Here is a 12,500-nt window from a genome sequence, read left to right on the forward strand (position 1 = left end):
TGCCTGAAATCGTAAACACACATGAGTCGATTACACGTAATGCATGACTGAAAATGTGGAGAATTTGTCAAAGCAAAGCATTGATTCAAATGCCTCCGTTGCCAGTGTTAACCTCCAGTTTATTATGTGCCATTCATTGAGCATCCTGTTCAAATGTTATCAAGTGGCCCTGCCGTGGCGCTAACGGTGGGGCACTCGTCTACTATGTGGCTGATCCGGGTTTGATTCACGGCCTGGGTCCTTTGCCGACCCTTACCCATCTCACTTTCCCCATTTGCTTCCTGTCATGTCTTCACTATCCTGTCTCAAAATAAAGGCAAAAAAAAAAAATCTGTGATGGGGCTGTGATAGACAAACCTTCAGTAGGCCGAGAAGGCAATTACGAATGAATGGATGGATGGATGGATGGATGAATGACTAAATTGCTTTTTATAGCAATTTGGAAAACCGCTCTTTGTTTGCTGATTCTGCATAAAAGATTGCTTTCACTGCATTACACTTACCTGATGCTTTTATCGAAAGCGACTTATAGTTATTTACAGGGTATTGGTTACAGTCCTTGAACTCAAGATAATGGAAAAAAGGGGGCGCACACAAGACTTGTGTGAAAAAGTGTATTGAAGCAGAAAATATACAACAGAAGTCTAACTGGAGAGACAGACGTTTCGGAGCTAGTCCATTCTCAATGTCTCCAGTAGGACAATGCCTCTTACTGGAGACATTGAGAATGGACTAGCTCCGAAACGTCTGTCTCTCCAGTTAGATTTCTGTTGTATATTTCCGGCTTCAATACACTTTTTCACACAAGTCTTGTGTGCGCCTCCTTTTTTCCATTATCTTGAGTGATTACTACTTTTTTGGGAGTGCTCGCACCAAGCAATACACGAGCATTAAGTTCAAGGCGCAGACGCCGACCTTTGTTGGTCTTTTTGTCATTTACAGTCCTTGAAGAAATGTGGGGTAAGGTGCTGTGTCCAAGGGCACTTCAGACATGGATGGAGATGTAGGGAGAGGTAAGGGTGGGATTCGAACCTGCATCTCTTTGTTCCTAAGACCACCTCCCTAACCAATAGACCACAGCTTCACTCATACAAGAGTTGTATTAGGACCATCATCTCACCTTCCCTTCCTGGCCAACACTTTCTGGGACTCTGGGTAGTGGACAAGGATGTCAAACAGATCCTTCTTTTCCAGCACGAACAGGTTGGCGAAGCCGTGAGCCTTCACGTTAGCCGTCCTCCTGTTGCCTCCGTTGGCTGAGGACTGTAACAGACTGAAGAGGATCCAGGGTTAGTAGTGGGTCTGGCCCCCATGTAATGTGCTGAAGCGACACTTGTTTTTTTGGTAAAACTTTAGAATAACAGGCGGCAATTTTTTGTAAACAAATGTTTGTAAATGAGTAAGAAATATTATGATAACACAACAGACACATCACAAATGTGTTTCATTGACTTGCAATACAATTGCTTTGAGAATTTCTGAATTCGTCTTGAGGCCCTCTTTGAGCTATATTGAGCTGTACTGAATATTTTCGAGGAGGAGAACTCCTCTTTCCTGCTTGAATTAGAAACATGTGACGGAGGTCATCTTGCACCTGTTCACCCCCCTCGGGGATCGAACGTGCGACCTCGTCAACTACAACGGTTCGGCAATGGGAGACACAGTACGATACCGCTGGGCCAAGAGACTAGTCTCTCGGCCCAACGGCACGAGACTGTATGAAGCTATCGGAGGGAGGTTTACCAACGTTCCACGCCAACTCTGTGCTAGTTAGCCTCCGTTACACTCTCCCCCTTAAACCTCACTCCCATCCCGGGTCAGCGGCACCACTGTGACGGAGGTCATCTTGCACCTGTTCACCCCCCTCGGGGATCGAACGTGCGACCTCGTCAACTACAACGGTTCGGCAATGGGAGACACAGTACGATACCGCTGGGCCAAGTGACTAGTCTCTCGGCCAAGAGACTAGTCTCTCGGCCCAACGGCACGAGACTGTATGAAGCTATCGGAGGGAGGTTTACCAACGTTCCACGCCAACTCTGTGCTAGTTAGCCTCCGTTACAAACAATTTCACTTTTGACCAGTGGTGTGACCATAATGAACAAAACCTTTTAGCATATCTTCAAAAAATCATACAGTATTTGCCATGAACAATAACAGCAGTTTTGCATTGTCTAGTCTACCTAATCTGATGAAGATAAGAAAAAGTCAGCTTCAAACCAGGATTTTTTTGCTCCCACTTTTTTTATCTTTACGTAACGTTTCAGGTGAACACCCTAATCCTAGTTTGACGCGGAATTTTTCTCATCTTCATCTGGTCATTTGGTTGTCCTGCTCCCTGATCAGACGTTTTTTGAATGTGCAGGCTTCAAACTACTTCTTGTACTCTACCTGATCTCTCCAAACACACAGCCGGCCTTCAGCGTCACAAAGATGATGGAGTTGTCCGGGCCACCCACCACCTGCACAGCTCCAGACTTGATGATGTACATCTCTTTACCGATGTCTCCCTGTGGAGAAGATAATACACTCAGATATGGAGTGGAGAGGAGAATGGGGACTGCCTGACAAGGCCCTTGAAGGCCCTATAGTGGTCTCCAGATGGTGGCATGCGGGCCAGATCCGGCACGGACATGGCAAACATTTGGCCCGCCATGAAGTTGGAACAAATGAAAACATATATGTGTGCTATCTGTGGCCATACGGTCGGGCGATTTGTTTGGCCCTCAGCCTCATTTGCGCTACATAATTTGGCCCTTGGGGAAAAATAATTGGAGACCACTGACCTACAGTTACATTATACTTACAGTACAACTATGCTGCTCATTGACTGTTCTGTTCTGCCTGTTGCCGAAATTGTCCTTTTCACGAATATTTACTTAGTATTAAAGAATTATTTGCTGGTATGACCAAAGTACAGTATGTTTTGCAACTAAAATGTCATTCAAAATGGTAGACATGGAGGAGATTCACCTTTTCATGTATGAAAAGTTTCCCAGTCATAATGAATACTTACAATCCTATGGTGGTGGTATGTATTCATACAAAAAGGTAACATTTGTGAATGGGCAGCATACATCCTGGAAATAAACTACTAAAACATACACAGCACACCTTTAACAGTTGCCTTTATCCAAAGTAACTTAAAGTTACTTTTACATACAAGTTATTTGTTATGGTGTAGAGTTGGGTGCCTTGTTCAAAGGTACTTCATGGATGGCATGCAGTCATCCTAACCTTTACAGTACACAACGGCTGCCTCATATGCTATGCTGATACGGTATGCCAAGGTAGATTTCTCCAACGCTCACCTTTTTCACCACAAAGTCTCCTGGCAGGAAGATAATGGATTTGAGTCGCAGCAACATGTCAATCAACATCTGGTTGTCACAGCCCTGTAGTGGAGTGAAGTGGAGTGAGTATATGACGTGATACCACTTAAAACGTGTGTAGATACTTTACTCTGTCTGTCTCTACCCCTCCATCTCTCCATACGACTTTCCATCACTATCTCAAACACAGACATAGACACAGACACCTACGTAAAAAAAACAGTATACAAAACAGACGCACACACAAACACAAACACAGACGCGCGCGCGCGCACACACACGCACACACACACACACACACACACACACACACACACACACACACACACACACACACACACACACACACACACACACACACACACACACACACACACACACACACACACACACACACACACACACACACACACACACACATTAAAGGGGGTGAATATCCTACCTTGAAGAGGTCAATCTTCTGGAAGGTGGCCAAGTTGACGTCCACAGCTATCGCTGTCTTCATGACCAGGGGCATCTTATCCAGCAACTCAGACTCATCTGAAGACAAACAAACAGCATATCACATTATCAAATCACATCACATCCAGGGATAGATTACTGGACGAGCCTACTGGGCCCGTGGTTGCCAGATGAGGCTGATGATTTCCAGCCAAAAAAATGCTCAAAACCCGCCTGGAAGCACTAAATCCCGCCGAATTCTATTAATTTCTATGGCCAAATATTGGACGTTTTTTTCTCCAAAATCCGGGAAACCGCCCAATCTGGCAACACCAGATTATATGTACAGTTTGTACTGTCCGTGTCCATAGTCCCATTGTCGTTATGAAGCCTCACACCACAGCACCACAGCAGACAGCAAAAATGCTTGTAGGGCCAGTCCCATGTTCAGGCTACCCCAGTATTGGAGGAGGATGGGGGAGAACTGGATGGGGGGGGGTGTGTGGGGGTGACAGGAATCGAACTGGCAGCCAAAGAGCCAGTAGCCCATGACTGCCCCTTAAATGCTCATTCTCAATGTGAAGTTGCTTGGAGAACTTGAAAAAGGCTGTTGGCTGAAATGTTCCAATTGTTTCTATGGCAAGACTTTTTACTTGGCAAAAGTTTTATTCTCTTCTTGGAAAGAAGAGTGTGTGGTTTCCTTTCCTCTTTTGTCCCCTGATTTACCCAGCATGTCCTGTGCTGCACAGGTGTGTTTGTGTGCGTGTGCGTGTGCGTGTGTGTGTGTGTGTGTGTGTGTGTGTGTGTGTGTGTGTGTGTGTGTGTGTGTGTAATAGACGTACCCAGCATGCCCTGTGCGTCCCAGGTGTAGCTGTACCAGGTGTGTGTGTGTGTGTGTGTGTGTGTGTGTGTGTGTGTGTGTGTGTGTGTGTGTGTGTGTGTGTGTGTGTGTGTGTGTGTGTGTGTGTGTGTGTGTGTGTGTGTGTGTGTGTGTGTGTGTGTGTGTAGTAGACGTACCCAGCATGCCCTGCGCGTCCCAGGTGTAGTTGTACCAGGTCCTGACGCGGTGCTGCACCAGCTTGGGGATGCGGTTGGCCACCATGTAGGCCACACAGTTGTCCATGGAGTTGCGGAAGTACGTCTGGCCAGCCGTTGCTGCTCCAATCACATCCCTCATCTGCACCAGACAACATCCAGTCGGGACAAACCAATAAGGGAAATACATCCAGAATGGTGCCTCATATACTGTACTACTGTTTGTACAGTAGTTCACTACATAGGACGCAAGTTGTGTTGCTTCACTCCTTAGACACTATGAAGTGATTGAGTAAACACTTTGGAATCGGGCCCATTTACACAACACACAACAATAAGCAGTAGCCACGACAATAAGCAAGCAAGCAACAAATGCAAGCAAAAGGTTGGCCACTAGACAGGCCAAAACATACTGGAAAGGTAGACTGACATTTTGTGCCAATCACAACGATCTCTGTGTACCAAGAGTTTATCTCAATTGTTCATCCCGGGTGTTTATCTCGGTTGGTGACCTTGACCTGCCCAGAGCCATGAAAGTCAGACAACCAGGGCACAGGAAGTCGGTTGGTGACATGTTTCACATAGATTCAAATAATTCTAGTCAGCGTCTTTCTTTTTGCTACAGACAAACACAGAACCACTACATAAAGATGAATCAAAAATTAATTTAAAGTACTTTCTGTGTTTGATGCTCGCTTCCTGGAACTATTTTGGAATTATTGTCAATTGCGATCTGTGTGTCAAAGTCTCCATGAGCCACCATTGTTGTGTAAGAATAGAACCCGGAGGTCAGTGGGATATGCCAAACTCTTTTCCTTCTATGGCTCTGGACCGGCCCATCAAAAATAGAGTCCATCTATATTATATAATAATAATATATATAATAAGCTAGCCTAGGAGTTTTACAAACTAGTGTATCTTGAAAGTCTACCTCGTGAAAAACTTGTATCTACAAACATAGGCTACTCTAGTGGGGCAGTCATTTTACCTGTCCAATCAAACTTGAGAACACAAAGACACCAACGAAGAAGTTTGACATCTGAAAGCTGATCTCAAAGACTGAGTGAGGCTCGGGCAGCCCTCCGATGTTGATTAGCGTTCGCACGGCAAAATAATAGCAGCGCAGATACCTGAGCGGACAGACAAGAAAAGGCAAGGCAAGGCAAGGAGAGAGGACAAGACAGGGAGAGACAGACAGATCTGCAGTCAGTGGTGTTCAGTGTTTTCAGTGAAGAGTCTTGACACAAGTGTCCAGAGAAACGATAAAGCAGATAGATAGACAAGATAGACAGAGACAGATGGACGGACAGGCATGCACACAGACAAACAGACAGACAAACAGATCAACTCATTGTTCCTCAGTGACTCCAGAGTCAGGACAAAGTCTAAGACAAAACGGGGAGAGACAGACAGACAGACAGATCTTCAGTGATGGTGTTCAGTAGGCTATTGCCCAGTGTCTTCATCACTGAAATCTTCTAGATGTATAGTGACCGGAAACAAGCTGTCTGCTTAGACAAAATACAGTATTAGTTTTATCAATTACTTTTTCATCACTTGACAACTTCAATATAGCCAGAATCTTAGGGAATTAGCTATTGTCTGTGCCCGCAATTGGACAAGGATAAACCAAATCACATGCTCAAAGTTGAGAAATGCATAAAAGTCGAGATGCCCAATTTTCAGGTGACCACAATTACATACAAAACAGGATGTTTAGGGGACCTTGGTTCGAGTCCGGCTGGGGTCATTTCCCAATCCTCCCCCATCTCTCTCTCCCACTCACTTCCTGACAGCATCTCATACTATCCTGTATTTATATGTCTATAAAGACATAAAAAAAACTTTAAAAATATATATTTTTTAAAAAAAGCAGCTGCCATTTGTTGAATAAATCAATGAATTCAAAATACTGTATCTCACAAAGTCACACAAAAATAACAGACGAGTCTGATAATGGCAAACTGCATGTAGTGAATAAACCTGAGTCAGACTCAATGAGCTTGATATGTTGGAGCTCAACCTCCCCTGGCAACAGCCGACAGAACTAAGGAAACTCCTTCCTTCCAACACAAAGGATCAGAGGCATGCGATCTAGGCAGCCATGCGGTTTTTAGTTTTTATTGTTCATTCTTTCAGGCAGATGCAGCATCACAAAGCAGGTCATCCATATTTCCCCTCACCATTTTTGTTGGCCAAAGGGCCCTCATACAAGTATTCACCATTCAGTTACAAGCGGCAAAAGCAGAGGTGCATGCATCACACATCAACAACACCACAGCGGCAAACCAAAGCCAGTGCAACAATGTCCAGCCATTGCAGAAAGCAGCAGAAAAATACTCGCGGACACCAGTGAGGAAGAGCACGAGGAAGAGGAAGGTATAGCTCTACCTGCCCGAGAATTGTGGACAGAAAAAGGGACCCGAAAAAGTAGTTTGTCATCTGAAAGACCTGACCGAACAGTGTCTCAGGAAAGGGCAGCTCTGCTATCATGAGGAGGGACTTCTCCGCATAGAAGAAACAGGCCAAGTAGCTGAGGCAGGAGAAGAGTGGAGACGTAGAGGATAGAGAGGAGAGGAGAGGAGAGGAGTGGAGAGGAGAAGAGAGAAGAGAGGAGAGGAAAGGAGAGGAGAGAAGAGGAGAGGAGAGGGGAGGAGGAGAGAGGAGAGGAGAGGAGAGGAGAGGAGAGGAGAAGAGAGAAGAGGAGAGGAGAGGAGAGGAGGCACGTCAGAAGAAGAGGCCAAATTTTGTTGAAGAGGGAGAGAGTATACAAAAGGACAGGAACTATACTGATAGTAGGAAGTATAGTTCAACAGTATACAGTACAATACAATTTAGGTGGGAATATACGTACTGCAGTATAGCATAGTATAGAAAAAGTATAGTATAGTATAGTATAGTATAGTATAGAAATAGTATAGTATAGTATAGTATAGTATAGTATAGTATAGTATAGTTTAGTAAAGTAAAGTATAGTATAGTATAGTATAGTATAATATAGTATAGTATAGTATAGTATGCTTTAATATTGAACAATGCTTTAACATTGAAATGAATTGGTGTATCTTGCTGTGTGTGAAAATAATACATGCACTCACGCACTGCCCTTTCCACTGTAGGTCCATTTGCTCTTGCCAATGCCCTCGTAGGCTGAGGCCACATAGTAGACACAGGCATTGAGGTGCAGAATGAACAGCAGGTAGCCAATGGTGCGGATGACTCTGAAAACACATGAAAGAAGAAAAGCTGATTCAGTCTGGATTTTGTGGATGGGAAGTTGGAGGTTTAAAACCCGTTAAGACATGGCGTTAAAATGTTTCTGTTACCATAATGGAAATGACCAAGTCGTAGTGCATTACTAAAAGCCCTGTGTTATGTTATAGTGTTGTTGTAGTACTACTGTTCAATGGCTATTACAGCGTGCCACTGGAGGTACGGCGTGCATTAAGGGGCTACTGTACAGTCACAGTGGCAGTGATACACCTGATAGCTTTGTATCTCTGTGGCCTCTTCAGTTTCATTTTAGAGTCAACTGTTGTCTGCAGAAAAATCTCTGCTTGAAAACATGACATTACATTGAATACATTCATATTGAATTCTGGTTTGCATTTTCATGACCCCATCTAGGAGTAAAGGACTAAGAGGAGCAAGGGTAACTCAGGAGTAGACTGCACTGAAACTTGGACTTAACCAAGTTTGAGTAATATATCATTTCCTACATCATTACTGACTTGCAATTGCTGTCAACAAGGCCCAACATGAGAATAATGAAGAATCATTTAGATGAAGGAAATTGGGCATACACAACATACTGTACCCCGTCACCAGGCAAATATGTGTACTGTATTTTCAGGGGCTGTGTTTGATTTCTGTAAAATTAACTGTGTAAAAATACCTCCAGATGTAGGCCTTGGTCATAATCCCCTCCAGACGGTCACTGAACTCATTGAAAGCCTCGCTCTGCAGGAGCAGAAGAGAGATTTTAACTTTCAGATTGAAAATGTATTATTAGTCATTCAATATTATATAGACACAGTGAATGGGAATGTACGTTAGTGCTGTCAATGCTTCACACAAAGATGAAAGCCAAAACAACACTGATCTGCCACCGCAGGGCCAATGACAGCTACAGTATGGCCGGGACAAAGTCACCTGGCCACCTCAAAGAAATAAAGCACCCCCTATTGCCTATTACCCTGAATGAGATGTCCCATATTTTTTTCCATGGCACTTGGCAACCCTAGGGACAACTGAACCTTTTGTCGTCGTCCCTTTTGCCGTCGTACCGTCGTCCCCGTACCCTCCCCCTGGTGTTTGCAGGGTGAGAGCTTGGGGTTAGTGCCTGACTGGGAACTGCAGTATAATCCTGGGCTCTACACTCAAACCCCATGCACTCATGACCTTATAATCTTGCTTAATGAGAAGCAGGCTTGCGTTATGGCTGCTTTAGATACACCAATGGGAAGCATAGAGAATCTGTGCTTTCAATTTGTTTGTCTTTTTTACATTCTGAAAACAAATAAAAACTGTGTGGATGTTTTTTTCTTGTGATCACCATCTGTAGTAATGCGAGACATGCCGTGTCTCATATCGCGCACTTGTGCACTTCGAGTACAATATTTCAGTGTGTAGGGCTCTCACGCTGACAATTTTGGTAAATTGAGTGCACTGAAAGTGTCCGGATGCTGCCTTAACCACGGTCAGTGCTTGAGCAATGGACACCGTGCATGCACTAAACGGCTGCCTTATTGTTAACGAAACGGAAGAAACGTGCAGTTCAGGAGTTTGGACAAGAGTCTCTTAACCCCTTAGCGCAGAGCCTACGATATAACCTTACTGCCACCAACATTGTAATGACTATGTCTTAATCTGTTACTTAAGACTCTCTGTACTGTCATAGCAATGTTGTTATGATGTAGTTGAATTTTCAGCAAATAATGAATAGGCCCGTCAGCGACCCCATCTGCAGTAAGAGGCTACTTCTGTAAGTAATGTTGCTCAGACACTAAACTTTTCATGCCAAGCCAAGTACTGTATTGTATGCAAGGTAGTTGCCATTTGGGGTGAAGGAAATGTAAATACAAGCACAACTCGAGACGCTGTGCCATGTAAACAGTAGCAAACCGTTATTTTGCTATGCTAATGCTATGCTCGCCTGTCAATTCCAGTGAGGGCACAGTGGACGGTGCAATTTTTCCACAACACTTTGCACTAAAGACCTCAGTGCACTGTGCACTGTGTACTGTGTGTGATATGAGACACAGCAATGATTTAGTAGGGGATACATAGAATACATCTTGTTTTTTTGCTGCTCATGTTTTATTTTATTTCTGACAAAGATGTAATCCCTTAAAAAAAAAACTAAAAATGGGGCCTACGCCTGACCTAAACACATACTTTAAACGCAGTGTTAATTCAACACTTAGAGAGTTGATTTAACCTATAATTGTAGAATGCATTTTGCCCCAGAGTACCCTCTAAATCAGTGGTTCCCAACCTTTTTCTTCAGGGACACCATGTTTTTACCATTGTAAGCTTTGGTGACCCAACTGCGTGAGCGCCCGCACAAGAGGGAGTCACATGATACCCTCGGTTTCCTTAGAAAACTCATTTTAGTTATTTTATTCCTCAATTCGTCTTTGGTCAAATTTCGAATAAATACTTAATGTTGCACTTATATTTTGTTGCCTCTATGCATATAGTTAAATAAATGCTTTGACATTTATTCAACATGGGTTTTATATGGTATTTAAAATTAAACCCCTTAAAATCAAGAAACCTCTTTGGATCTTTAGGGACTCATAGGTTGGGTCCCGACCCATAGGTTGGGAACCACTGCTCTAAATGTTAAATGAAGACAGCATTTTTTTACGATGTACATCCCTGTTCTTGCCAATTGTGTGTCTCAGTTTCTACCGCAAAGAATATAGGCCTACTCATCCACAACAAAAACAGGACTGAGAAATGAGAACTGTGAACAGATGACCACATACCCGCAGGAGACGATTGGCTCTGAAGACGGACTTGAAGCCAAAGGGAATGTAGAGCAGGTCGAATGGTATAACAGACAGCAGTGCGGTCTGTGAAGAGAAGAAAATAACACACGATTTGGCAGGTGCACCAAGAAAAGAATGCATAAAAAAGGAAATGGTTAAGACCACATTATGCTTTATGTTACAGAATTCAGTTTTCCATGATGACATTATTTTCAGACGAACATGCATTTTCAACTTGGAGAATTCCAGATGAATCAGAAAAATTGATATGCAGTGTAATATTATAATGTAATAGCGACAGTGTTTTTGTTAAGTACCTGGAACTTCGGGGATTCCCTGTAATGTTTCTTCATTTGAACCTGGTCATACTACAGAGAAAAAAAAACATACTATTTATTAAGACAAGTAACTCCATCTTAAATAAAGCCATACATTTTTCCTATCCAGATCCAGTCATCTGACACCAGAGTTTACTTTATGCAATTCTGCTGTATGCATCCAACTTAAGCAATGTCTTCACTCTACAAGACAGCCCTTGATTGTCATTGTAGTTTATGCTTTAAAACATAGTTTTAGAATGTCTTTAAATAAGCATATGGACAGTCTACCTGTGACTAGTAGGTCACTAGGTGAATGTATACTCACTATGATGTCTCCACCCTTGACGAACTGCAGGCGTGGTTGGAAGAGGAGCATGTCGATGATGTAGATGGCGTCGGCAACAAGGTCCGCGGCGAACCACATGGGGATGGACTCGGGCGTGTGGTAGGGGAAGGTCATGCGCACCGGGATGAACCACAGGTTGTAGTTGAAGGCGATGGTCAAAATGCTCAGCCAGCCGATGTAGCGCCGGTCTGCACAGGAAGGAAGAGGAGAAGGTGAGATGGATCTACATCCATTGACAGTAAATAGAAGAATAGAATGTGTGTGTGCGTGTGTGTGTGTGTGTGTGTGTGTGTGTGTGTGTGTGTGTGTGTGTGTGTGTGTGTGTGTGTGTGTGTGTGTGTGTGTGTGTGTGTGTGTGTGTGTGTGTGTGTGTGTGTGTGTGTGTATTTGTGTAAAGGTTATGTAAAATGTATAATGTAAAAAATGTATATATGGTCCCCTGAAAAAAATATGTTTCCCTGTGTGCACTGCAGGCCGCCGCCATCCCCACCCAAACCAAAGCCCATAGTGATCAACAGGTATGCAGAATTTATATATACTGTCAATGGCTACTTCATATAATTCCAATGCATCACTATTCAACTCATTGACCAGAGGGGAATATTTAACATATGCATTAGGTGTCTAACAGAGCCACTGTAGTCAAAGCTACACGATCACAGCAACATGACTTCGATGACGGTTAGGTGTAGGGAAAGGTCTTTATCTTTTTATCAGGGGCGGTTCTAGACAGGGGCCAGAGTGGGTCAGGGCCCCTGTAGATTTCCTCCTGGCCCCCGTTGTGGCCCCTGTGTTGAACAGCCAATGATTTAAAATATCAATATCTAACCGCAACGTGATATACATTTCTATTTTATATATTCATAACATTAAAAACGGATATCTTTTGCCAATTTATGTGCCCCCCTGAAAAAACACTGGCCCCACCTCGTCCCCCTGGTAATTTTACTCTAGAACATCTGCTTTTTCTTATCTTTCATCTGTGAATCTATCTGTTTAAGATCTGGTCGTGTACATGGCAGAACATGTC

At 43.6% G+C, this 12,500-nt stretch overlaps 1 protein-coding gene across 1 annotated transcript in view; it reads right to left on the reverse strand.

The window, feature by feature from the left end:
* The window catches only part of LOC134455667 (cyclic nucleotide-gated cation channel beta-3-like), a 23,073-nt gene that overhangs the window by 847 nt on the left and 9,726 nt on the right, over window positions 1-12,500 (reverse strand). The window contains exons 6-17 of the mRNA XM_063206883.1: window positions 11,450-11,658; window positions 11,122-11,172; window positions 10,802-10,888; window positions 8,704-8,768; window positions 7,907-8,029; window positions 7,200-7,341; window positions 4,791-4,950; window positions 3,775-3,872; window positions 3,312-3,395; window positions 2,392-2,510; window positions 1,121-1,273; window positions 1-3 (exon numbers count right to left, since the gene is read on the reverse strand). The exon at window positions 1-3 is cut by the window's left edge and continues 151 nt beyond it. Coding sequence (XP_063062953.1) covers window positions 1-3; window positions 1,121-1,273; window positions 2,392-2,510; window positions 3,312-3,395; window positions 3,775-3,872; window positions 4,791-4,950; window positions 7,200-7,341; window positions 7,907-8,029; window positions 8,704-8,768; window positions 10,802-10,888; window positions 11,122-11,172; window positions 11,450-11,658 — 1,294 coding nt within the window. The remainder of the gene's footprint in view (window positions 4-1,120; window positions 1,274-2,391; window positions 2,511-3,311; window positions 3,396-3,774; window positions 3,873-4,790; window positions 4,951-7,199; window positions 7,342-7,906; window positions 8,030-8,703; window positions 8,769-10,801; window positions 10,889-11,121; window positions 11,173-11,449; window positions 11,659-12,500) is intronic.

The sequence above is a fragment of the Engraulis encrasicolus genome, chromosome 9, assembly GCF_034702125.1.
Source record: "Engraulis encrasicolus isolate BLACKSEA-1 chromosome 9, IST_EnEncr_1.0, whole genome shotgun sequence".
Classification (NCBI taxonomy): domain Eukaryota; kingdom Metazoa; phylum Chordata; class Actinopteri; order Clupeiformes; family Engraulidae; genus Engraulis; species Engraulis encrasicolus.